General features: G+C 41.8%; 1 protein-coding gene across 3 annotated transcripts in view; it reads left to right on the top strand.

Annotated features, from left to right (window-relative positions):
* Positions 1–27,932, top strand: part of WDR27 (WD repeat domain 27) — a 306,424-nt gene that overhangs the window by 76,912 nt on the left and 201,580 nt on the right. For 2 of the 3 annotated variants that reach the window (XM_019527530.1, XM_019527529.1), the window contains exons 17-21: positions 3,930–4,019; positions 13,945–14,066; positions 14,681–14,814; positions 22,686–22,783; positions 24,183–24,304. In XM_019527530.1, coding sequence (XP_019383075.1) covers positions 3,930–4,019; positions 13,945–14,066; positions 14,681–14,814; positions 22,686–22,783; positions 24,183–24,304 — 566 coding nt within the window. The remainder of the gene's footprint in view (positions 1–3,929; positions 4,020–13,944; positions 14,067–14,680; positions 14,815–22,685; positions 22,784–24,182; positions 24,305–27,932) is intronic. The other variant, XM_019527531.1, reaches the window with a different exon arrangement.

Raw genomic sequence — 27,932 nt, forward strand, 5'->3', positions numbered from 1 at the left:
CAACGTACGGTTGGCTTTCCCGACTGCATCCTCACACTGTCGGCCCATGTTCATTTTGGCATCAGTAGTGATTCCAAGATCCTTTTCTGCGTCTACACTGCCGAGAAGGGAGTTCCCCAGCCTGTAGGTATCCTGCTGGTTCTTCCTCCCCAGGTGCATCACCTTGTACTTGTCAGTGTTGAATCCCATCCTGTTCTCATCCCTTCTAGTGTGCCCACATCCGCCCACATCTTAGTGTCATCACCAAATGTGAACAGGGTGCTTTTTACCCCTTTGTCCAAGTCACTGATGAAGATGTTGAACAGTGCAGGCCTGAGGACCGAGCCCTGGGGGCTCCCACTGCCCGCATCCCTCCAGGTCAAAAATGACCCATCCACCACCACTCTCTGGGTGTGGCCCTCCAGTCAGTTGGTGACCCATTTGACTGTGTGGGTGTCAACACCACAGTCCCCCAGTTTTTTAATGAGAATGGGGTGAGAGACAGTGTCAAAGGCCTTCCAGAAGTCCAGAAAGACTATGTCCACTGCTACCCCTGCATCTAAGGATTTTGTGACCTGGTCATAGAAGGCCACCAGGTTGGTCTGACTTTGGAAACTTCCATATTGTAGGTCAATATTCCTTCCTCATTTTTTCCTGGTAGAGAGCTCCTCCAGACCTGGTCCCAGCCTGTTGCTAGCACCCATGCCCCTCCTCTGATTAATTGTAAGGAACTAGAAAAAGAGAATGTTCTCTGTGCTCTACCAGACATTAGGAGTCCAAAGTTCATTCTGCAGATATTTGAGAAGACATTTCCTATAAATATGCTTCCAGTTTTGAACTCCCAGTTGAACAAGTTTCTATGCTGGACTCCTGTGAAATAGAAAACGGTGTTTTGTAGGATGAATTCCAAGTTGTTTTATCAAAACAGTTTCTGAAACTTGTAAGTCTAGAACCCAGGTTCTCAACCATTTTAGACTCAAGGCATAGCTCATTAGACTCAAGGCACTCCTCAGATTTCACTCTTTTCTTGACTATAGAAAAATAATAGGACAGTTCTTCTTTTGCAAAGTACTTAGGAAGAGCACAACAGATTGCAGAATGTTTTTGACGTTCTGGATTCCTGTTTGAAATATCTGGGTTTATCTTGTGAATCATGTGTAGATAATCGCATGCCTAACAGTGCTAATTTCAGGGCACCCCATGATGCCATTGCATCCTGATTGAGAATCACTGGTTTAGAGTAACAGGAAATGGTTACCAATTTATTGTTGTTGTTGTCCTGCTCTGCCCAGAAAGGCTCAGGGCAATTTGCAATAAAAGACAACGCATAAGATAAGAAACAACAATAGATTTCACAAACAACACCCCAAAACTTCTTAAATGTCACCCACCCACTCCCTCTTCTCTGCTTATCACACATGAGAGCAAAGCCTCTGGCCTATCCCAATTGCACTTCCCAACTCCTGTTCACATGTTTCTTTTCCCCTTGCTTCCATACTGTTCTATTCCTATCACCCTATCTCACACCCATGGGAGATCTCTTAATTGTTATTTCTTTTTCTGCCAATTCAGGGATGATAACCCCACTGTGTTAGTCTCAGGGGATACTTATAATAGCTTAGGAGTCATTGGGTGCATCTACATGAGACACTTTACAGAATAGCAGGCTAATTTGCTTTTCAGTAAAGCGTCACTATCTGTACATGCGTGGCAATTAGGGCGCAGTAGACTAATTTATTGTGCTGCTGGATAGTCCCGTCAGATACAAGTGGTATCCAGCAGCTCAGTAAATTACTATGCTTAAACGCACATGTAGACAGTGATGTTGGTATTAGTTTACTCCGACTTAGATAGAGCTGGAATGTATTCAGTCTCATTAATTGTATGTGTAGTTGTGCCCACTGTGATTGAAGAAAAGCACTATAGTTAGAATTATTAACATCACCATTTTAATATCAAAGAAAGAGAAGAGAAAATTTAAAATAAACAGCAATCATAATACTCACAGTAAACAATGGTTGCTTCAGCTAGTCTTTTTCTGTATGTTTAACAATCTGCAGAGATCACAACTCAGCAGTAGGTCTGCTGTGATGAGGACATATTGTTTGCTAGATAAGGTAAAACTAAAGTACGTTATCCAAATCAGTGATGAGTCCTGTCTCAGTATATCTTAGATTACTTTGTCATCTCTTAACTTCTTGTTATTTTAAGGTTGGTGAATCATGCTTGATTCATCATGGATAATAAAATAGTTTATAAATGAGCTAAGTTGAATAATCTTAACTAAGCGTTATGAAACCAAAGCCATTCAAAGAGTAGTCTTCAGACAGGCAAATTGACGAAGTCTAACACATGGAGGCACGTCCACACATGGAGGCACATGCGTTTGCAGCAGCTCAAATAGAAGTGGCAAATTTGTGCCGGAGATTTTTGCCTCAGCACACATGCCCGAACATGCACTTTGGTGTGGGGCAAGTTATACCACTTGAAGCAAACTGACCCTGCCCAGTTCCTCCTGGATCTTCAGCCAGGGGGAGCTAGAGGTTGGGGCCGGCAATATAAAAACCTGCCCACTGCTTTGTGGCTCTGAGAAGTGCCATCCCTTGCTGTTTTACTCCCTGACCCATGCTGTTCCTGGGAAGCTCTCAACTGGGGTCAGCGACTGAGCTAAGCCCTTTCCTCCCAGGCCAACCTCCCCCTGCTCTAGAGGAGCAGGGGGGCTCTAAACCTGGCTCCAGAGGCCTCTCCTACCCGGAGCGCTCCCCCATCCCAACCCCCATCTCTGTCTGACATACCGCTGCTGCCACCTACACCCCTCCCCTCAGCCCATCACACCCCCCAAGTGGTTTCTGGGACCAGGAGCCCCTCCGGGCTGGGGCCACATGTCCCAGCATTGGTGTGGGTGTGGGGCAGGTCTGCAGTGTGGCAGTTGCCCCTGCAGCTGCAGCTCCCGCCAGCAGGTCCCATCCCATCCCATCCCATGTGGCTGGCTGGGCACACAGGGTGTAAGATTTATGGTGTAGATGTGGGGTTTGCGGTGGGGGAAGGGGTGTGGGAGGATTGGAGGGTTTGTGGGTGGGTGTAGGGTTTGTGGGGGTGAGGTTTGGGAGCGTATGGGGCTTGTGCAAGTGTTCGGAGCTTATGGCTGGGTATGTGGGTGAGGGGTTTGTGGGGGTGTTTTGGGGGTTGGGAGGCTGCTCAGGAGGCATGAGTCCCTTGCCCCCTGAAGGGTGCAGCCCCTCCACACAGCTCACTGACAGCCCTCCCTGAATGGTGCACAGACCCCCACAGGGCACACAGGCTCCCCTGCAGCAGCAGCAGTCATTGGGGTGCTCAGGGCCCTCCTGGTACGGCCTGCCTCCCCCCCTCCCCCCCATGGCATGGGACAGTGTGGCTCAGCCCCAGCTGCCTGGCACCCAGCACCGCCCTTGCCACATCGTGTGGGCCCAGCCTGGCGTGGGGCCGTGGGCCTTCAGGCAGAACCAGACTGCTCTGGCTGTCACCTGGGGGCTTGGTACCTCTCGTAAGGACTGCGCATTGCACTGGGCCAGGTCCTGTCTGCACAGGCCCTGCACACTGTTGGAAGTCAGCAAGAAACACAAAATACTGTATTAGACAGACTATGTTTAGGGCATCTTTTCTAGCCCCCTCCCCACGTGGGGTGAGCAGAACAGGTCTTGAAGAGGGCTGCTCAGTCACAGTTACACTTGCTGACTTGCATTGCTTCTAATGGCAAATATCTGATCAAAGCTGAGGTACTTCCATATAGCACTGTTATACTATATATCTTGAGCTGATTTCCACTGAAAGGGAAAAAGGTAAACAAGTTAGCTAAGCCTCAATTACATATTTTCATGTACTTGTTGTGTAGTCTAGCTATGATTTAAAAAATGCTGTGCTAGTAGACATACTCCTTGCAATCCATAAATCTGTGGGAAATCTTTTTACAGGGGATGGAGAACAGTTGGCATGTGGCCTAGCTGACAAATCTTTACTGGTATTCAATTCCAACCTGACTGGAACACCATCTGTTTTTTCAGGTATATTTTTGGTAATTATAGTTTATATGGAATAACATATAGTTCTGAGTTTAATGTAAAATGGTGAATTAACTAAAATATTCCCTTGTCACTATATGAATAGTGAAAACAAAATGTTGCTGGTGATTCAGGATGTAATAAAATTGGTATGTCTAATTAGATATTATTATTTGAGACCTAAGCTGGCTTCTGTTACTTTTTCCAAAGAACCTCAAATCTCTGGAAGGTAAACAGTAGAAATATACTTGGCAAACTGGCCCAAAAGTTTAATATGATGATTCAGAAACTAATGGACTGGTATATACCAAAGCAGGGTCAGGGTATTACATATTATATGTATTACACACACACACACACTTAATTTTATATACTGGAAATAAGCTATTTTAGGGTTGAAGCCTACAGGTTTGTAGGATAGAGGTTGAACATTGCAAAAAAATAGTGAACTTCATGATCTGTAGCATTCCATGTAGCTGGATTAGTATTTTGCTTTGGAATTGTATAATGGAAGCTGATCTAGCCACTTAAAATATATATTATCAGATCTAAGAAACTCTTTGTTAGAATGCTAGAAAATAATTTTTAGATAAAAATCTAAAAAATGTTAAATGGCCTTAATATAAGAAGTCTTTTAAAGTCTCTAAAATAGAAATAATCAAACTGGTTGGATTAAAAAGTATGAAATGCCTCCCTGGATATTACATATGTTTAGTTATAAAAATAGTCTAAACTCTACATGCACTGTTCCTCTTTGGTTATTTTCAGATTAAAAAAAAAAAATTAGAATATTATGTTTTTGTGGGATGTTTGCGTCTGAAGGCTTTTCAGCAATTGATTTTGCTTGTGTTTCCACTTTAGGGTAATGAGAAGATTATTATAGCTCATAAGTATATCATTTCATTAAAACATTTATTATGTTCTATAATATGCAGTTATCTGGAATAAAAGGTCAAGTTGTTTTCTTTTACGGCTATAGGCTGTATGTAGTAATCTCTGGTGGAATGGGAACAGAACCCTGATTAGGGCTGCTGCTAGAGTTTCATTTTCAAAAATAAGTTTGTGGTGGGTGACACATAGGGGGTGACACTGCCACTGGTGCTTGTGGTTGGTTGCCGCTTGCTAGCCACCCCCCTCGCTGCTGACACCGCCGGCAGTGTCTGCAGGCGGTCTGCGTTTGCTGGTGGTGTCTCTGAGTGGTTGCTCGCCACTCCCTTTCCCGCCTACTCGGCTGCTGCAGCCGCCTGCAGGAGCTTGCTGTGTCCTGTATTGGTGGCAGGAATTTGGTGGGTATGGTTTTAAGCACAAAACATTTATATTGTATACAAGTTACTTGTCCTCACTTTTAAAGTACTTGCTGGCTTAACTCTGTCATTAAGGTAATGGAACATATACACTGTATGGCTGATAGCTGTCTTCGCTTCATCATCGTTCTCAGGTTTCACTGCTGGCTGGTTAATTTCTTTCACAGATGTCTTTTTCACTCTTTAACTCATGTCAGCATTACATATGACACCTCTTTGAAAAGATCTGAAGAGTCTTGTTCTATTTTAAATTCTTCTTTTAAAATTAACGATGCATACAGAATATTGCTATTTGATAGTGGCTAGATGGATCAAGTTACATTGTGGGTATGTGGCCAGTCTGCATGAAAGTATGCTCATATGATTATAATCTCTTGCCTATCCCAACCTAAAATTTTTATTCATCTCCACTTCTCATAATTCGTGTAAATTGTAAGATCATTTGTGTGAGAACTGTTTCTTCAGTTCTTTCGGTAGCCTTTCCCTAAAATGGGACATGATATCATATTAGGGCTTGGGTGGATCCAAGATTCACTGAAGGGTTGTGTAGCCCACTGTCTCCCATTCCTCAAGGGGTTGGAGTGAGGTGTGACTGGGAGAAGGGGCTGGAAGGAAGAACCTGCATGCTGCTGCCACCATCCAAAGCATAGCTTAGCTCCCCACCCAGCTGCTTCTTGCCACCTGTGGCTGGAGTGGGGCATGGGTGGCTCTGGGGCTCTCCCCACACCTGTGGTTCCTCCTTCCAGTGCTTTCTTCCAGCCAGAGGGGACACTTGTGGGGGAAGAGGAAGGTGGACAGGGAGCAGGTGCAGGAAGAAGAAAACCTGCTTGTGGCTGCTGCTGGCCCCTTCAGAGTCTGGTGTTACCCCCAGGATTTCTTGTACCAGAGACCCCCAAAGATTAACACGGCCCCTCATCCAATGTGGTATCAAGTGAACTTTTAATAGTAACCCCTAAGCATATTGCAAGTTTTCTTCCTTGTAATACAACCTGGCAAGCAGTTCCTTCAGATGTTACAACAGCAACCTTCAGTGGTACTGGCCTCAGATCCTCTGCTGGGTGTGTGGGATGTTAGTTTCTAGATTTTTCGTTGTTCGAACAAGAAGTCCAAGATTGATCCCATCTCCCCAGGGTGGCAACACAAACACACACAGTCTCTTTGTTTGCCCACTGCTTTTGCAACTTTCTTATCTCAAACTGTCCAATACTTAAATTTCTTACCTCAGTTTTTTAGCTAAGATATTCCAATCCTATTCTGTTTTTGGTTTCCTTTCCTTCTGCGGAAACTACTGTACCTGGTTAGCCCACTGTACCAGTCACAGCACTCACTTTTCCCTGTGCCTTATAAGGCACTCTGTACAATTTAATTGCTTCGTTCTGGGAAGGCCTACAGTTATGCTAAGAGCATGAGCATAACTCAGTTTGCCCATTGCACATGGCACCCCACACAGCTGCAGCCCAAAGCTGGGATGAGGCAGGAGTTGTTCTGAGGCTCCCTCTGTACCTGGGACAGCCAGGGACAGTAGTAGCAGAAGGGGAGTGACCACACTGCTGTACCAGCCTAGATCCACCCTTGGATTAGAGCAACTACAGACTGTGGTAGTAATACAGTATAAGATCAATATGTAAAATAAAGTGAATATAACTGAGTTTATTTGGCATTGTAAGCACCAGATCTGTTAATTTTCTTCATTCATAAAACTCTGTCTACACATCTCAGAAAATCCTATATTGATTTTCTTATAGCTTGTAATTACTGTGTCTGTTGTTTGACAAGCCAGAGTAATATATTTACAGCTTCATTTTTGAATGTGTCAAAGGCATATGGGTCTAAATCATGGCAATTTTGCATCTTGCGATTTTGTTTTTAAGAAAAAAGCAACATCCAGTAAATAATTCAACTGCAGAGAAAGCATCTGGACTTTGACTCATTACTGAAAAACACCTTTTTACAGTGCATAATCACAGAGGAGCTTTAAAATAAAAACAGTTCTATTACAACCCATTTTGCAAAACTTCAGTTAACTGAAGTTCTTGGTTTAAATGAAGGTTGGTTTGTCACCAGAGGGTTGTACTGCATTCCACTTCAGAGTTGGTTTTCAAGGTGCCATGCCTGTTGTGAAATGAAGAGAGTGCTGCCTAGGTTTCAGAGGGTTACAGCTAGCATGGAAGCCAGTCATTCTACAAAGCTAGCCATTCTTCCATTTGAAGTACTCCAGGATTTGGGAACCCTGAGTGAAAAATCTTTTGAAGCCAGCTGGCCTCTTGGAAGTCAGCTGGCCTCCTCTTCATTGTGCTCTGGGATTGGGGGACCTGGAGTGCAAAAAGTTTAAGCTTCCTGAATGGGTTCTCCAATTTTCCAAGTCTCATATTTTCCTAAGGTTTCTCACGTTCCTTGCCATTTTGGAAAGCTGGTCTTGTATTGTACTGGTAAGTAAGTTTTACTTTTTGCACAGAGGTAATCTAAATGAATTTATAAACTTTTATATAGATAAAAGGTGTTGTTTTTCAAATTTGAGATAAGTACCGGCTATGAAATTTCACCTGTAAGAACATGATCTTTTTGTATGTGAGGGTTATCTCCTGAAAATAGGGTTTTATAATAGAAGTGCCTTCTCAATCATGATTATAGTGTTGTTATATTTTATTATTTGTGTAGCACTTAAATATAGTACAGTCTAAGATGATAGGAACCCCCATCCTGAGAAATGTATAGACAAAATACAATAATTATAAACTATTTTTTATTTCTGCTGTTGGAAAAACCCAAGTTACATTTTTTTATGCTGCAGCAGTACAGTATCATAAGGGAGTCAGTTTAAACCTTTATAAATATATTTCATGGAAACAACAGCTGACCAAGTAAACTACAAAAATGTGCACAAGAGGGCAGCATAAGAACTCGAAATATTTTATATTAAATGAAAGTAGGAGATAAAAAATGATTGGCTTTTACTTACTTTTTCATTTGAATTTGTACACAGTTAATAGTGTGATAAATCTATTTTAACTCAGAAAATAAGTAAATTGATTGATCTGTTTCTATATAGTATGTTTGTTCTTTGCAGTGCTGTTTTTAGAGTAGCTGACTTTTTTTTTCATTTTAGTAGCTTGATTCTCCCATAAATTGTGGGCTGTTGACAGGAGCTATAACAATCAAATTAGTTTGCAGCTATTTAAAAAAAATCTACAAAGAGATAGTTGTTATGTAGACATGGAGGCCAGGTACAGAAATTACACTTATTGTGCAGTAGGTGCACAGAAAGTGCTCTACAGCTATAACTGAACAAATGGTCAGTGCATGTAGAGCTCTGTAAAAATGGTGGATCCTGCTTTAAGATAACCCTGGATGGATGTGGTATCAGACTTCAATGCTGTAGGTTAGAGCACTGTAATGCACATCTGTACCACATCCCATCCTGACTCACGGTAGGTCATATTCCACCAATATCCCATGGAGCATTGTGGCACCCTGCTTACCTCCCCCCGCTCCTTGTGGGGTGGTAGTCTAGCCTAGGCCAGAGCTTATCTCCTCTGCCTGAGTGCTGGGCTGGCACTGTCCTTGGACTGCCTCTCATAAAAGTGAGTGAAACCTCTGTCCCCAGATCTGCCCATGTCTTCTCTCTGGGTAGCATAGATCCATCCATACAAAGAGAACTGCTTATTGCTGAATTTCTCTTATTGCATATCATTGTGAGTGCAGTTGAGCAAGTGCTGAATGTGCTTCAGCTGGTATTTTGTCTTCAGTCACAGTTAACCTGTCTTAACTGATTCATCTGCACTGACTTCTGGCAATGGGCAGATTTCCTAATGGAAGTCATACATGTACTTAAACATGCCCAAAATCTATGTCAGCACACCTACACATAATAATATGTAGCATCACTGCTTTCTGGCTTGTCTGGGGAAATTGAGTGCATGTGTAAAATGTAGATAGTGAGAAGCGCTTACGCTGCCTGTGCTCAATAGAGGATGCAGGACCAGAAACCCATGAGTCCAGCTCACCGACATGAAGTCCCAGAAACCTTGGATGCAGTCAATGGCCTATAATGAAGCAGACAGTGTTTCTCTCTTCTCATTTCTTAAAGCCAATTTCTAATTATCCTGGTCACTTGAGTAATGATTTGGAACCATGTGCACTTGATAGAAAGCTGGTTGAGACAGTCTGTTACAAAGTTTGAAGTATGCTGCTGGGAGTCCCATAGATGCATATATAGGTCAACTAGCTTTTTTTGTCAAGCTCCCATATTGTTTTATTAGTTACCATTATTCAGTTTTCACTTTTCCAGGCTATCTGAATAGTAATATCCAATGGTGTGCTCTTAATGTAGTGTTCTCTTCCCCCCTCCCCTTCTAAAAAAACAAAACAAAAGAAAAAAAACCCTTTGGGACACAGCGCCTATTATGTTCCCCTTAGAAAAACCTCACGCTCTTCAGTGAGAGGAGTGGAAAATTTCCCTGCCTTCCCAATCTGCTGCCTACAAAATAAGGAGTGATTTGATTTTTTTCCCTTTTGATCCCAGTACATTTCCTAAAATTTGTGCAGAATTTTGCAGGCCACCAGATAAACAGGGTTGCTGTCCTGAAACTCTAATGAGTAGGTACTGCACAGGACGTAGATGTGAGTGGAAGTTTGGAAACTATGAAATCATGGACAGGACTGGACAGTGGGAGATGCTGTCTTGGGCTAGAGGTGGGGAAGCATGAGTGGTTGGGGTGCAGTGGAGTTTCTGAGGTTGTTGGCTGTAGTTTGAGAAGCATATTTTTTTCATACTTTATGGACTTAACTTTAAGATTCCCTTCTTTGGATAGTGCAGCATATAAATCTCCTGAATAAATGCATACATTTAAAGCTTCCAAGTTGCATTTTTGCTTTTTAGATACATCGCAGTGAAATATTGAAACAAAATGATAAACATTAGATAAATCTAAACAAACAATTACTTTATAAGGCTTAGTGACACCCATATTTATATAGTCAGAGAGGACAGTATATAAATGAACTAAAATCAAGAACCAAAACTTGAAAACCTAGTGAGTAAAAAGCATATTGACCCTGTGGAATACATTTAATCAAACTACAGACAGTATGTCTTAGGAAAAAGTATATGTTTTTAAAAACTTTCAGTGACATTTTAGTTTAAATATGAAAGAAATCTTTACTTGTTTGATAGATAAATCACCAAATGGTACAACAACCAAGTCTTGCCTCAGGCTAGAACTTGCTTAGTCTATCTTGCCATCACTAATAAAGATTTTCCAAAATCTTCATTGGTAAGGGAAATATTTAAAACTTTTATTAGTGGACATTAAAAATCATAGTTCTTCTCAATGGCTTTGTACAGTTGGAAGAGATAGGACCCTGTGCATGGTAGCTATATGGACACAATTGGTGTATGTGAATGAAATCTAGAACATACAGTTAATCATGCAGCATATGTTAGGCTGTGGTATAGAGCAGGGGGTTTCAACACTGACCCCAAAAGGTTGAAAACCCCTGGTATAGAGGATTAAGAAGTTCCAATGCCATAGTAGGAAAAGAGGAGAAGTAAGACTCCATGCATGGTAACTGCATTGGTACAGAGCTATAGGTGGCAGGACATTCTGAGACAGTGGTTTTAGCATGCAGTATACAATTGCTGGGGCGGGGAAAAGTCAAAGGCATTAAACATCTTTGTTTGTTAATGGCATATGAGATTGGGGGGAGCGTTAGTTTGTCCTCTGAGTCTTGCTTCTTATTGGTGGTCTCAGGCAGCTGTCTTCATAATGATGGTGGCCCGTGATGTGCTCAACATATATGTCTCTTGACCTTCTCCCTTAGGGTATCAACCTGTATTTGGTCAGCGTTTACTTCCAGACTTTGCCAAAGCCTGGAAGCCTGCTAATGGTTCTCAAAACAGACCTTACGATGACAGGCTGAGAGTCATGGGGCTTTAGCCTGGAAAAGCGCAGGCTCAGGGGTGATGGGTGACCACCAGTATCTGGGGGAACATTCGCCAGAGCGCCCCAAGGGATGATGAGGTTGAACGGTTATAAACTACTGCAAGACCATTTCAGGCTGGACATAAGGAAGAATTTCTTTACTGTCCGAGCCCCCAAGGTCTGGAATAGCCTGCCATTGGAGGTGGTTCAAGCACCTACATTGAACGCCTTCAAGAGTAAATTGGATGCTGATCTTGCTGGGATCCTATGACCCCAGTTGACTTCCTGCCCTTCGGCCGGGGGGCTGGACTCGATGATCTTCTGAGGTCCCTTCCAGCCCTAATGTCTATGAAATCTGTGAAATGGAATGGTCATGTCAATTGTTGGGACTTTTTGTTGTCTGTACTTGATCTTAGAAGAACAAGGGGTACAACATGAGGGTGGAGGCGCTCATCGTTGGAGCACTTAGAGCATTGGGACCCAAGCAACAAGAGCATCTTGCAAGCCACTGCTACTTGAAACTGATTAGGTGCTTCCATGATATCCAATTCCACCTGATGGTCAAGATACTTCTATGTTGAGCACATTACAGGCCTTTGCAAATACAAAGACAGGATTCCCGGCCAGAAGCAAGACTGAAGGGACAGAGTGAGTCCTACCCCTCTTGCACCATTAAGTGACAAAAACTTTTAATGCCTTTGACTTTTTCTGACCCCATAATTCTACACCGCATGCTAAAACTGCTGTCTCAGAATGCCTTGTCACCTTATGGCTATCTACCAATGCAGATACTATGAGCAGGGTCTTACATTTTTTCCTATTGCATAATGGCGTTGAAATGTCTTAACTCCATATGCCCTGGGCTAACATAGACTGCATGACTGACCAACTCATGCTTTAGATTGCTTTTACATGCACAAAATATGTACCTTTGTAACTACCATGCACAGGATCCTATATTTTCTTCCAACTGTACAAAGCCATGTAAAGAACTATGATTTTTAACAGTTCCTAATACATTTCTAAATCTGTTCTTATCTTTCCTTCACCAATAAAGATTTTCAAGTATTTAATTGTTTCTAATTTATATAGGCTTGAAGGAACCTGGTTTTTTTAATCTTTCATTATTTGTTTCAGGTTTTTTTTTAAGTGTTCAATGAGTCAAATTGATGTTTTAGGAACTTTAAAAATGTTCAAATGCTAACTTTTAGTGTTTTAAAATTTCACTGTAAAAGTTATGGTAGTGTAAGAGTGATGTTGTAGCTGTGATGGTTGAAGAAATTATGTGAGAGGCAGTGATTTCTTAGGGTGATATTTTTTTAGGACCAACTATGTAATTAGACAAGTTTTTGAAAGGAGGACATTTTTTGTGAGTGTAGCAGGGCACTAAGGTGCCTGTTACCTGGAAGACAGCAGCATGGGCTCAGGTGCTGGTTGCTAGGGGCAACCAAGAGGAGCTAAGGGCCCAGACCTGGTGAGTCAGCTGACCGGAAGGGGCAGGGCTGACCACTATAAGACCCAGACAGGAGGGTGAGGGTTCTTTCTCTTTCTCAACTAGCAGCTAAGGGAGAAGGAGCTCTGCGGGAGCCAGCAGAGTAGAGAAGCCAGATGGCATGAGCAGCTTCTGTTTGCGGATACCGGGTGGAGAATTCCCTGGTAGGAATTTAACTGATGGTTAGCCAGGCGGCTTAGATTTTATGTGCTAGCCCAGGGGCTTGTGTTATTGTTTTGTTGTTGTCGTTACACCGGAGGACCGGGTGAGGCTATTAGGGGTTGGAGGAGGCCTCATAGGGCCTCCACGGTAGCGTGGGGACCCCGGTGCCAGAGAGAGCACATTATTCAGGGATGCATTGACCCCAGCCCCAGTGCAGGCGGTGGCGAGAAGCCCCAAAAAGGCGAGACAAGCCAGTGAGGGTGCAGGCTGCGAGACAAGCCAGAGGGTGTCCGTGGGGCGCCAAGAGGGAAATTGACCAGACAACGTCCAGTACATCTGCGAGGCTTGGGGCGTGGTACAGGGGTGGTCGGAGCCATGCATAGCCCATAAGCCCGGGGTGCCCATGATAGCACTAAGACTGAGACGCATCAAAGCACCGTGTCAGACAGGACTAAGGGCAGCCTCCCTTAAACATTATTAATATCAAAGATGTGGCGGGTGAGATTGTGAAGATGCTTTCAATAACACCTTGGCACGGTAGGGGGTGCTAGGGGAGTCCAAGGCCACCCCTAGGACCCCACTCTGCTACAGTGAGATCTGATGAAGAATAGTGTCTTGCATTTGAAAACTTATCTAACTTTCCCAACTATATAGTTGGTCCCATAGAAGATATCACCCTAAGAAATCCTTGCCACTCACTGTAAAAGGTGAGAGTTATAAGAAATACAAGAATAAATGCAATGATATTGTACATAATTTTCGTGTTAACTCCCTTATGTTAACAGCAACAAGAAGGTGTGCTTAAATGTATCCAGTGTAATCACTAAATACTTCTTTGGTGCCTTTTTAACCTTGTGGGTTTAAAAATTTTTTCTCATCAGTTTTTCAATTGAGGGGGGGGAAATTCAACAGTGATTGACACTTGATGGATTTAAATCTGTTTGAATTCTGTTTATACGAGATGTATAATTATTGAAGAACAGTGCATGGTTATTCTGATTTTACCTGAAAATCTAAGAAAAAGACTGGCATTTCAATTGTTTTATTAGGTCATGATGGTGCAATTAATTCTGTTGGCTGGAGTCACAACAAAAAGTGGTTAGTTTCTGCATCTGAAGACAGAACAGTAAGGATCTGGTCAGTCTGCAATACAGAACCTGTCCTGCTTCTGGTAATGAAATATCCTGTCTGTTAAATACATTGTGGTGCATTTTATTTTTATCTAAGACTTCCAGTTTAGTAACTCAGTACTAGGAGTGTAAGGTCAGATTTTTTTTGTTTTCAGACTTGCTAAGTAGTTGCATCTCCAATTGATGAATGTGGAGAACTATGGGTACTCAACATCTTGTCAGTCACATCTTATCTCTCTCAAGTTAGGCATCCAAAACAGAGGCATGAGGGACTAATGAATGCTTGTAAAGGTTTTGCCTTTATTATCTATGATAATTGGTGCTTTATTTTTTCATTGACTAAAGCCAGTTTGACTTCATCCTGTTCCTCTTCCAATTCAAGAACTAAAAGTTTAATACAAGAAGCCAGATAATATTAGACTTAATTAAATACAGATGTTAATAACCTTAGTGCTAAAGAACTTAAACAACAAAAAATAGGCCTTGAGATGAATAGATATTGAGTATACAAAGGTCCTGGCTTTACTCTGAAGATTAACTTGCTAGCTTATGGTCAAGATGGTAGTTCCATATGGGAAACTATAATGTAATAGTAGAAATTTCATGGAGAAAAATTTAAAGTGTCTTAGAATCCATTCTTTACTTTGAATTTCAGGGCAAGGAGATGTTCCAGAAATCTGTACGCTTTGCACAGTTTTATTATATAGATAAGTTTATATTGCTGTGTTGTGGAGCTGAATTTCATCTTGTAAACTGCTACCTTGACATAAGCAAGGATGACCTAAAACGGTGGGTAAAAATTTCCTTTAATGGATCACTAAAAGTTAGTTGTATTACTAGGCAATTTGTGGAATAGTTTAACAAGCTTAATGCAGAGAAATGGACTTTTATTTGAACAAACAGTAGTTGTTTATTTTACATTTATTTTTGTTTTGGCATCTCAGCATGAATTATGTCTACAAGTTTTTGATGGTGCATTCTTGATCCGCTTCTAAGGCTAGTGCTGCTATTACTGGTAGTAGCCTCCTTACTTTTACTCTGTCTCTGCTAAAAAAAAAAATATGTATTAACGTTATAATTGTTTTTCAGTACTATTGAATGCCTTTCTTTATGGTCTGCTTCAGTATTTTTCTGAATGTCAGAGGGTCCAAAATGCTGTAGCCAGATTACTTTCTTGCTCTGGCAAATGGAACTGTATCGCTTCTGTTACTCTCGCTGGCTTTCTGTTGTCAAATACGATTCAATATTGTTTTTTAGTTTTGAAACTTCTTCATGGATTTCCTCTATTCTGTGGTAGGTCTCTTACATTATACTCACCTACTAGTCTCCATTTACCTTGCTTCTCTAACTATAAGCCTCCTCTCAGCCATTTCCCAGTATACCTTGACTTTTGTGTCATTCTTTCCTGTTACATTTCTGAGTTCCCATTTATATGGGAATGTGCCTGTCCTTCCAAGCCACTAAGTTGCTTCTTTTTTCAAATCTTTCTGTAAAACATTATTCTCTCAGCTCAGAGTTGGAACTAAACATCCTTCTGGTTTCCCTTTGCTACATAGTTCTGTTCTTCATTTGCTGTTGTTAGTGTGCAGCAATTATTTTGGATATCTTTCTAGTTTTAAAATTTCAGTTTTCAATGTCATCTTTGTGCTTCAAATACTTCCTATGGATTTTTTTTCCTAAAGTTTCAAAATATATTGATATGATAGATTTAAGGAGAGGGAGAAATGCAAAGACTAATGAGCACAATTGTAAGGGTATATTGCTATTACTACAGTATTAATAGTTCTATTAAATTATGTATGTAAACATTTTAGGGTCAGATCCTCAACTATGGACAATTGTGCTGTTCGGAAAAACAGGTTAAGCATATAATTAAGTCCATCTTCTCATTTCAATGAGAATTAAGTGCATATTGAAGCCTTTAACTGAATAGGTATGTTTCCAGAATTTGCAGTATGAACAAAGCATGTTCCATAGATTCATAGATTGTTAGGGGCTGGAAGGGACTTGTAGGCCATCAGGTCCAGCCTTCCATGCTCTAGGCAGGAAGACAACTGGGGTTAGGTCACCCCAGTGAGGTGACTGTTTAGTCTCCTCTTGAAAACCTCCAGGGTAGGTGACTGCACCACCTCTGGAGGGAGTTTATTCCACAGTCAGGTCCTTAAACTAAAGGCAACAGTACCAAGTTAGAAAAACCCAAGCAACCCCTCCCTCTGCCAAAAAAAAAAAAAAAGGGAAATTCCAATTAGATTTAAAATATTTTTAAAAAAAAGAAGTTCCTTTGTATTTTAGATACCTATTTTTTATGATTATGATTTTAAAGTCAGCAGGACCGTAACACATGCCTTGTTTAACTTTGAACTATAGGTTGTTCAACATGGAGAATTAATCTTCTAGGCATAGATATCTGTTTAGTTTTACATTAATTCATAATTCTTTCTTGTGATTCCTTACTTCCCATTGTTTTTTGGTGTGGCCAGAATGATAATCTCTTTAATCTCTCCCATTTTCTGAAGGTTGCTATGACTCTTTTGGATATAGTTAGATTAACAGTTAGCTACTCCCTTTAGAAAGAGAATATAATACACATCTCTTGTAAATTCTGTAATTTAACACATTTTTATAGCTGGTTTGTATGGTACCTTAATTTAATGTGTGGCTGGGGATGATAATCAGCTGATTGTAGGTCCTGGGGCCTAGACTGTACTGGGCTCTGGAACAATGCTGGAACCAATAATCAAAGCTGTGGTGCAGGAACTAAAGGGATTCCCTTGCTGGACACTTCAAACCCTGCCCCCAAACAGCTCTGGCTGGTTGCAGGGCACAGAAGATCAGAAACTCCCAGTGGGAGCCATCTCCCATGCCTTGCAACCTAGCCAGAGCTGCCAGGGGCAGGGTTTTGACAATCAGCTGATTGTTTGCCCCCACCCAGACAGTCCCAGATCTCAAAATCATGACTTTGGGCTGGGGCTGATAATCAGTTATTTGACCTGACAGCCCAGAATGAGCTGGACACAGAACTGTCTGGCACGGGTGTTAATAATCAGCTGACAGTCAGTCCCTGGACATCCCTGGGTCTTGAACTGACTTGGGACTGGCTGGCTAGGGCTGACAGTCAGTTGACTGTCATCCCTATGTGCAAAGCTTTGGCACCCTGCCAGTTCAGGCGAAGCACAGGATTATTATTCAGCAATGTTAAAACTTCCTCTTTGCAACATACATTACTGCTTACAAGAGCAGAAAAAATTAAATAATCAGTAACCTCAAAGAGAGTAAAGAAAGCTGTTGGGAGAAAGGATGGTCCTCACATAAAGCACAGATCCATAATTCAGGAGACATGAAATCTGTTCCTAGAATTTGAAATTTATAAAGGATATTCTCTCTGCCTTTGTTTCCCCTTTTATAAAATAAAACTCGTATTTAATCACTTCACAGTGACACTGTGACAATTTATTTATGTGCTTTCAGCCCTTTGAGACTGTAACATGGAAAGCTCAATAGAATAGCAATGTGCTAATGTTGTTGTTGTTTACTCTGTTATTGCCTTTACCTCTAAACTATAGAGATAATTTATTATTTACCAGACTGTACTACCATGCTCTTCTAATTAAAGGATTAAGCATTCCTTTTGGTTCAATCGAGAGTCTTGTTGAATCTGTTCCATTCAAGCATTTTTCCAAACTTGACTCAGAGCAAAGAGTAAAAGAGCTATGAGAAACAAAAGAAATTACACAGTGGTTCATAAAATTAAGAAATGCTGGGAAATGGCTTGGAGGAAAGCCACAAGAAAATGTCAGACCAAATTAGCCTTTTTTTAAAAACCTTTTGGTATAACTGGATCTCAGAATAACTTGTGGGTTTTTTGTAATAACTTCAGTTGCATGCTTGGTCTTTTGGCATTAAAATAATATACAGAGAACCAAATGGGGTGGGTTTGGGAGTTTGCTGGCATGTAAGTGATACAGAGAATATGTTTACATGTGATAGCATGAAACTGTGACAGCATGGAGCTCAGTTGATTTACCTAACACCTTGTCTTGATTCTGCAGTCCATAATGAGTTCCATTTTACTGTCTGCTCTGCTAGCAGTACTTCAGTCACATGGTCTAAAGCAGGGGGTGCTTGTAGGCCAGATCCAGCCCCTGGCAATGTGGCCTCCAGCCTACAGGCCCTCCCAATGCATCCATGGGATCCCTGTGGGCCATGTGCATTAAATTAGGCATGCAATGCTTAATCCAAGCCTGTGGGGCTGGGTGGAGGTGGCGCTAGGCCCTGGGGCCCAATTCCTTTACACAGGATTGGGCAGGGGCAGCACAGAGCCCCTGGAACCTGATCCTAGCATTTGGGGTTGGGCAGGGGTGGTGCAGGGCCCTGAGACCCAATCCTGGCATGTGGGGTCTAATCTGACCTGTGGACATGCCCTCCGCCTCTCATCTGGCCTTCGGGGCCAAAAGGCTGTGTGCCACTAGTTTAAAGCTGTCTATCTCATGTATGTCTATGCCCCCTGGCACATGCCCTTTAGTGGCATGATGGGATCTGATCCCAACAATTACACCTTCTGTCATGCCACATGTGCATGGCAGTTAAAGCAATTTTGGAATTGGGGATCAGATCCAAATCACTTGCTAGTGCAGGGAGAGCCCAGGATAATAATTGGCAGAGCATTGTAACTTCTGCCCAAAGCAACAAATGACCTGTGGGTAGTATCTTGATGAGGCTTGTGTTGTGGAAACAAAACTGTATATGCAGAACAGCTTGCAATTTGGAAGTAACAGTCTTGGTGCTAGCCTTTGCAAAGGTCTGGGACTTAACCTTATATGACATAAAGGCTTCTTCTAGGATGAGTGGCATTGCAGGAGACAGCCTGCTGTGCCAGCAAGTTCCTAATGCCAGACTTCCTGGACATTGTGGTTATTAAAAACATAGGGGACATCCCCCCCTCCCCCCACAGTTTCCTGGAAGAGGAAACGCATTAGTCTGACCTGGCAATTAGGTGCTTCAGCGGGGCTTTTGGCTCTTTTGTCTAAAGCTGAATCAGTCAGCTATTAGATAAAAGTGCCAAAAAGCCCTGCTGAAGCACCCAGTCTATATAGACGTTGGGCGAGCTGGGTCAAATTAACATACTGCATCTTCTGGGCATGCACTGTGCTTAGTACAGGGGCGCACTGAGCTTAAAGTGCTGTTTAGTTTGGTTGGGTTTTTTTTTTTTTCATCTGTAAGCAGCCTGTGTTTCCAGAAGGGTTTACTCTGTCATAAAGTTATACCATGACTCTGGAAAAATCTCTTTGCCTACATTCTGCCTTCCAAATACAAAGTACGTGTTTATTTTTGGGCATGTTGTGTGCAAGAAAATACAGTATGATTTTTGCATTTATAGTTAATTCTTTGTTTTGCTGAAAGTAAGATGGTTCATGCTTCTCCTCCTTTTTCAAGTTTCTTAATTTTTCATATTTTACTAGACTCAAAAAAATAAAAACAAAACACCCTCCCTTCCCCCCTTCATAATAAAATTGCCATTTTCAGATTAATTTTCCTAGCACATACCACAAAATATTTGGTGTTCTCAAACCTTGTTATGTTTATAATGATGATGGCTTGCAGCCTTTCCCCTAGGCTTCCATGTTGTGTGGAGCCATTTTCCCTTTTAACATTAATTTAAACCAGTTATGTTTATCTTTGTTCTTTTTTTTTATAATTCTTTGCTTTTGAGCATGCTGGTAAATCTTTAGTTCTGTTATCAAAGTATTATGCATTTTTTCTGGATCACTTGAAAAATGCTTTTGTATTAAAAGAGAAAAGTTGTTTAGGCTGTTAGCAGTGATGTGAAGATTAGAAATACACATTAGTGAAAGATGGAATGGAACACTTGATTATACCAAAATAAATTTGTCATTTGGGTTTGGGATTTCTTATATATTCGAGTGTGAGGTGAGATTCTGTATTGTGCCTTTAAGTGGGACAAGATATGGTGCTTCTTGGCATAGGGGATGTCATTAAAATGACTTGAAGCTAATTCTGGATTGTTTCAGGGGATGGAAAGGATTCTGGCATAATGTGGATGAGTCCCCAGGACTGCCTAAAAATTATGGCAGCCTGCCAGACTGAAGTATAGTACACTGGAGTTTTTACTTAATACTTTTCTGCCATCCTCAGCTACCAGTTCTGCTACAAACCTTACATCGGATCTTTCAGCAGGGTCTTCAAAAGGCAGCATTTTCTCATAATGCTTTCACCAAGGGAGTCCTCCATTCATTTCAGTCAGGACATCTAGGGCCTCTTTATGTCACTTGGACCATTTTAGCACATGTTTAATTAAGAGCTAACTCAGCTGTGAGGTTCTTAGTCTTGTTTTATTTACTTTTTTACGTTTTTCTTTCCTCATTTCAGATGGGCAAACAGAAATAACTTTTTTTTCTTCTTCTACACAATTCTTGCTTTGATTATATGGTCAATTATATTTAAAATTAAAACATAACACTCTTGCAAATAGTTTTTGTTAGAATACTCTCTACCATATGTATTCTGTATGAGCGCATCTACACATCGCCCTATGGCGATGTAGCGACACAATATATGGCTTCATGGTGAGCTATGGCGATGTAACAGTCATGTGTGTCTACATGTAATAGATTCATAGATTTAGGGTCAGAAGGGACCTTGTAGATCTTTTAGTCCGACCCCCTGCCCTGGGCAGGAGAGAAAACTGGGCTCAAATGACCCCAGCCAGGTAAACGTCGAGCCTCCTCTTAAAGACCCCCAGGGTAGGAGCCATCACCACCTCCCTTGGAAGTTGGTTCCAGATCCTAGCCACCCTGATTGTGAAGTGGCGCCTCCTGATGTCTAGTCTAAACCTGCTCTCTAGCAACTTAATTGGCCATTATTCCTTGTTACTCTGGGAGGTGCTCGGCGGAACAAGGCCTCTCCCAAACCCCTCTGGTCCCCCCTAGTAAATTTATAGATGGCCACCAGGTCCCCCCTCAGCCTTCTCTTGTGAAGGCTGGACAGATTCAGGTCCTGTAGCCTCTCCTTGTAGGGCCTGCCCTGCTGTCCCTGGATCATGCGAGTGGCCCTCCTCTGGACCCTCTCAGTGCTGGCCACATCCCTTCTAAAGTGCGGTGCCCAGAACTGGACGCAGTACTACAACTGTGGCCTGACCAGTGTCGCATAGAGGGGGAGGATCACCTCCTTGGCCCTGCCTGTGATACATCTGTGGATACATGACAAGGTGCGGTTAGCCTTACTGACCAGGTCCTCACATGGGTGGCCCATGTTCATTTTAGAATCGATAATGACTCCAAGATCTCTTTTTGACACTGTGCTTTTGAGAAGGGAGTTCCCCAGCCTATAGGTATGCTGCTGGTTCATGCTGCATTTTAGGTATGCTGCTGGTTCTTTCTACCCAAGTGCCATGGTCATAGTGGTGCAGTCCCCAGGTGCACTGCACTGCTATGGTGTCGTAGTGGTGAAATTTACTCATGTGCCATGCACATGGTGCAGTAACCACTTGTACTGCACCATGCTTTAGTACTTCCAAAAGGATGGTGCAGTACAGGTGGTTACTGCTAAGGAAGTACTAAAGCACTGTGCCTTAGCAACGTAGCCGTACGGTGATGTGTAGATGTGCCATATGTATAGAAATGCTAAGTGTCTTTGCATACTTTATACCGGGGCAGGCAATTATTTTGGGCAGAGGGCCGCTTACTGAGTTTTGGCAAACCATCAAGCGCCACATGACAAGCAGCCAGGGACAGATAAATATTCATTTTCTAAATTTTTTAGGGGCCCTGAGGGCCAGAGAGAATGGCCTGGCAGGCTGCATCTGGCCCGTGGGCTGCATTGTGCCCACCCCTGCATTATTTAATTTTTGGAAATACCTATGTGATGAGCACATTGTAGCAACTACAGAGTTACTACAGATGCTAGTTATATTCCTTAGATCAGCTCTGGTGCAGGAAAAAGGCTGTCCCATTTCCAATACATGCATTCTTTATGTACTTTTATATTTACAGACATTTTGAAGTGCTCTCTTGAATTGTATATGTTGCTCAGATGTGACATGATCAAAAGCTTCACTGCGTTTAGGTTTAAATTAACTTCACTGCGTTCAGGATGGGGCCCATGGTACTGATGGTGATGCATTACAAAGTGCAAAAAGGTCTCTTAGCTTGTGTAAAAGTTTGCTTGTTTGCTTCCCTCCTTTAAACATCTTTACCACCATTAAGTCAATACATTGTCTAGAAAAAAACCAACCAACCAACCAAACAAACAAAATTTACATATATATATATTAGCAGGCAGGTTGCCATTCATAGGAAGAAATGATACCTCACTTGAATTTCCTACCACCTGTTGTTCATCATCTGGGCCAAATATTCAAGGGGCAAATATCTTCCTACTCAAAGGGCCAGGTCCTAAAAATAAAAGATAAAGTTAGTTTTTCTTGCAATTCTAGAATTCTGTGGATTTCTTCCTAACTTTAAATTTACAATTTTTAATTGAATGTATAAAATCAAAACTTTTTATTAGTATATCTGAAACTGATTTACAAAGGAGGTCAATAGCATGGAGATGGGGAAACTGAAACATGCAGGTGAATTACTAATGTAGATGGAGAATCTTGTTTTTGCTATCTAGTAACATTTACTTCATATGTCCTGCAGATACAAACAGAAGAGTGTTTGCAATCTAGTACAGAAATTCCCCATGGCTTCTACAGTAGAGATTACCAGTCTTGCAGCAGTAAATGACTTCTACTCTTGTATCCTTGACCTAATTATTAGTTTTGTGTTGTATTTTAGACTAGCCAAGGGACAGAAGTTACACATAAACCAGTATAAGTGATTGGAAAAGTGTTCAAATCTGTAACACAACAGCAGTTCAGGGCACATAAACTACTTTCAAAATGATTGCAACCAGTTTAAGATAAACCTGGATGCATGTAATATCAGACTAAACTGATTCAGGTTAAATCTGTTTATTGAACTTCTATTCCAGCTTCTCTCCAGTTTCAAGTTACCTCACAGTCCCCCAGCATCCCAAGATGGTTTACACCTCCCTTGAAAACCCCCCTCACAGGTGGGTGGGCTAGCCTTGGCCCAAGCTAGCTGCTCCAACTGAGCAGGGAGGTATGCTCTAGCACCCCCTAGCTTCTGGCCTGGTTCACTGCAGGCATGTGGCTGCATTTCTGGAATCAAAAGTGAATGTCTGTTTACTTGTTTATCAGTTTAATCTACACAGCTTAGACTAACCCTCGAAGACTGAATCAATTCAGCCTCAGGCTTTTTGATTGTCTATAGTTAAACAACAGCACTGGCATTTTTGAGTTACTAGTTATAGAATGAACTACATTATCTTCTTACATCTGTAGTACTACTATAGTTTGTCATGGGAATTGAACTTCAGCATATAAAACTAATATATTTTGACTGTAAACTTTGAGGCAGGGCCTGTCCTCTAACGTTATGCTTTTATGTAGTATCTAGCATAACAAAGCCCTAATCCATAATAGACTTCAAAACAAATGATAAATAGTACTTGGCTTGGAAAGTTAACTAAATATTTTTGAATGAATTGTGAACTAAATTTAGATGTAGACTGAAGAACAGTTCAGTTATAATCTGATTTCTGACAATGACTTCAGTTCTCCCATTTGTAAAATAGCAAGAATAGTACTTTAGTACCTCACTAGTGTATTGTAAGCTTAAATCTGATAATGCTTTTAAAACAGTACTTGGGAGGGTCCCCAAAATGTATAAACATTGTCATTTGCAGTATGTTTATTAGATGGTGGAATAATATTTAGCTTGCATTGACATTAATTTGTGATTAAGCATTAATGTATGGTGAAATCACGGTTGAATTATAAAATTATCCAGCTGTGGTATTATGATTAAAAAATCAGTTCTTTTTTAGGCTACTAGTTTACTTGGGCTATCTGCTAGTAAGAATTTTGATGTGAAATAATTAAAGGTTTTTTTAAATGTACTTGTGTATAGCTTAGTTTTGAATAATTTAAGAGCTGCTCTTAGAAATTCTTCATGTATTTAGGAATCGGGCAGTTCGTTATATAATGTTAATGAATATATCACTAGATACTTTTCCTTTTTACCCATTTGATCTATTTGTGTAAGTTCAACTTTAACTTACAGAGGTTACAGATGTTGTACTTGCTGCTGGGAGCAACCGAGCATTAGAAGTTTTTGACCTCAATGCAGGCTGTAGTGCAGCAATGATACCGGATGTTCAATCGAGATCAGTCCACCAGATTTGCCAAAATAAGGTAAGTTTTTTTTTTTTCCTTTTATGATTACTGTGCATAATGATTGGGACTTTATCAGCAAGGGGTTATAAACTGAAAATGTAATTAACACCAGTCAGCATAGTTTCAGGAAAAGTACATCTTGTTAGCTTTTTCACAAGATATGGGTCTGCTTGACTGTGTAGACAAGGAGTTATTTTTCCTCCAGAGGAATGACTGAAATAATTAATTTCCAGTTTGCCTTTAAAGCAGTACGATTTTGTTTTTCCCCTTTTTCAGGGAAGCTCGTGGCATTGCAGGCTTGGCTACTGTTTTATAGGAGCCCCTTCAAATGTTTTTGACATTGCAATAATTTTTATAGCTTTCCATTATCTCTCTTCTTGAATGTGGTTTTTTTTTTTATTTCTGGAGCATTGTATTCAATGCTGCTTCCTAATGTAAAGAACTCTCCATAGCTATTACTTTTTTATCTAGCTATATAGTTTTAAAACATTTTAAATTGGATTCTATATAATATATTTAAAGTGTTTTGTGCAAGACCTTGATTAAATATTTTTTGATAAGAGGAAGCAGGCTTCACTTAGGAGTACTTGTGCTTAGGGAAATGAGAGGCAGACCTGAAGTTCCCATCATTTTCTGGGTTATTTTACTGCCCATAAAATCTATGCTGCCTGGAACCAAAGATGTCACTGTGTTGTCATGAGAGATACTTCCTACCTCCAGAGAGATGTATCCTTCTAATTTTCTGCTGGCAGCAGAATGAGACTGACAGATTCCCAGTTCTGAATGTATGGCTGCGTCCATACAAGCTTGGGTGTTCGGATCCCCGGGGACAACCAGTGGCAGCACACCTTGTACTGCTGCGAATTGTCCCCGGGGAATGCCTGTGCCATGTGCCCTCTGGCGTGCAGCGGGTAACCCCAGGCTGGAGTAGGGGAGGCTGGGGCCAGCACTGGGCTGGCCTCAGTAGCCTTATGTGGGATCCTGGAGGCCTCCTGGGGCTGCAGTTTCTGAAATCCTTCTGCTCGTACCTTGGCCAGTAGGGCTGTGTGAAACAACAGCACCATTTCGTTTTGACTTCCATTTCATCATTTTGAAGAGACAGTATTTCATTTCATCGTTTTGTTTCAAAGCGCTGTTCCGTTCAGTTTAATTGAGACTGTTTCTCTGTTTTGACATTTCGCTCATAGGCTATAATGAGGAATCATGAAAATGCCTGAACCTTTGTTATTTTTTGCCTGATGTAGATAAAACTTGCAGGGGTGGTAACCCCTTCTGAGAGCATGAAGCCTGCCATGTGTGTGGCTCTGGCTGGCCAGGCTTCAATTTTGAGTGGCGCACACTGCCCCTGAGTGCACTGCTCCTCTTATTTTTTTGTGTAGGTTTCTTTGACCCCTGGATATTCAGCAATGAATCCCCCCACACTTCTCCCTTGCAGCTCAGTGAACAGGTGAACATGCAGTATATGGCTTTGCATACTGCATGGCCGCACTTGCAGTCTGGACGCAGTACCATTCTGCTGTTGTGAATACGAACTGCTGCTGTAAAAAATACAAACTAAAACTAATAGCAAATTATTACTTTTACAAAGAATATTATTCAAGCTCTTTGCTATTTTGAAATGTTCATATACTAAACCATGACTAATTAATATGTACAAAAGTGATTATCTATCTGTGACTCTTGAACCAGAAACCAGCTCCAGAAACTCCAACGAAGCTAGAAGAAAATTGTTATCCATAAGACTTAGTAGGCTAATGGAATCACTAGAGAGATATTATCATGTGCAATAAATCAGTTTATTATATACATAACCCCAATGTTCTGTACATACTACTGGCTCCCTGTATTATTTGGAATTCAGTTAGATTTGTGGTCCTTGTGTTTGATAGGGTAATTTCAAGGATGATGCTTTGGGAATGCAGTTCCATAGCAAGTAGTCCATGAAAGTAGGACCTCATTGCTGCCAGAAGTCTGGATGTGCTTGGAACTTGGATATAACATATGATCCATCTTTTGTTGAAAACAATTATCTATTGTTGCAGAATGAAAGCGGGATCTCTCAATGGTATTTCTTGTGACCTTGTAACTTTCTGCTTAACAGTAGAAATGTAAAAACAAAATGTGAAACAAACCTCAAAAACTGCTCACTTTGTAATTAGTAATAACGGTGAACTAAACTACAGAAGGAGAGCATGATGCCTGTTAGGGCCCCTGGTCAGTCAGACCCAGCCAGGCCAAGCTCTTGAGCAACTGCAACTGACCTTGATCTCTGGCTAATATGACTGCCCCAGTTCTCTGGATTGGCTTCTGTAACCACTCAGATGTTTTAAGCACACCTGCAGACTCAGGCTATAGGAACACCTTGACAGAAGCCTCAGTTTGCTCTGGCAAACCTCACGTTCACTGCTCTCTCTGGTTTTCCTGGCTCCTGACGTGGCTTTAGCTTTAGCTGACCCTGATCTTGGATCTTTGGAACTTGGTACCAGCTCTCTGATTCTCCTGGCTCCTGACTCAGCTTTGGCTTTCTCTGACCCTGCTCTTGGGTCTTTCCTGGAACTCGGCACCCAGCTCTCTGATTCTCCTGGCTTCTGATCTCAGCTTGCACCCTAGACTACATTTGAGGGTCCACAGTGTTGAGTGGACTTTCCAGACCTTCAGACAAGAGCACCCCGTGGTATCTAGCTATGCCTCAGAGTTTAGATGGCTGGTCACTGACACTGAGTGGAATGAGGCAGCTCAACACTTCCACTTCTGCTGGGGGCTCTCGGGCCACGTTAAGGACAAGTCAGCTTGGGTGGAGATCCCAGCTTCCTTGCATGGCCTTATTGAACTCAACCTCCATATTGATGCTTATCTGTATGAGTGACAACAGGAATATGAGGCCATATCACAGTCGCATGGACAGGCTAGAACCCATGAAGAGCTGACAGCGCCATGCAGATCGACATGAAGATGAAGAGACTTCCCCCAGAGAAGGCTTACTGTCATTCTCAGGACCTCTGCCTATCCTGTAGGGAGTCAATGGATTTTGCCCAGACCTGCCCAAGGAAGGAGACTCCCCAACCCAGTGTCAATGGACGGGAGTGGCCCTGACCCATCACCAGTTGTGCAGCCTTCCTCTCCAGTCCACATTAGGCTCTTGAGCTCCATCAAGATCCAAGACTCACCCTTGCTAGTCACCCTTTGCCTACAGAACTGGTTTAGGGTGGATGTCTTGATTCCAGCCTTGTTAGATACCAGAGCCTCCTGTAATGTCATTGATTTGACCTTTTGTGGAACAGCATCATATACTGGTCAGGCCAAAAAAAGATCCCCAAAGCCATGGATGGATCGCCTGGAAACTGTGGATGGATTCCTTGTCACCTCAGGCCCAATTACTAGTGAGACAGCTCTACCAGGGGTATCAATAGAGGATCACTGGGAGTCTTTGTTTTGACCTTATCCATTCCCCTCTTTTTTTTTCAGTTATCCAGGAATTCCTTGGTTCGCTCCATGATACAGATGCGCTATAGGGCTTGAGGAAGCTGTTTTGTCTCTATTCCTAGAGATCTCCATAAACTGCGTTGGAAGTGCCTCCTGCAGAAGCTTCTATAATGCTTTTCATTGCACTGCTTGCCTCCCCCCCGCCCCCCCAATTGGTAGAGCG

Source organism: Gavialis gangeticus, unplaced genomic scaffold (assembly GCF_001723915.1).
Source record: "Gavialis gangeticus isolate Ggan-Ray unplaced genomic scaffold, GavGan_comp1, whole genome shotgun sequence".
In the NCBI taxonomy this organism is placed as follows: Eukaryota; Metazoa; Chordata; order Crocodylia; family Gavialidae; genus Gavialis; species Gavialis gangeticus.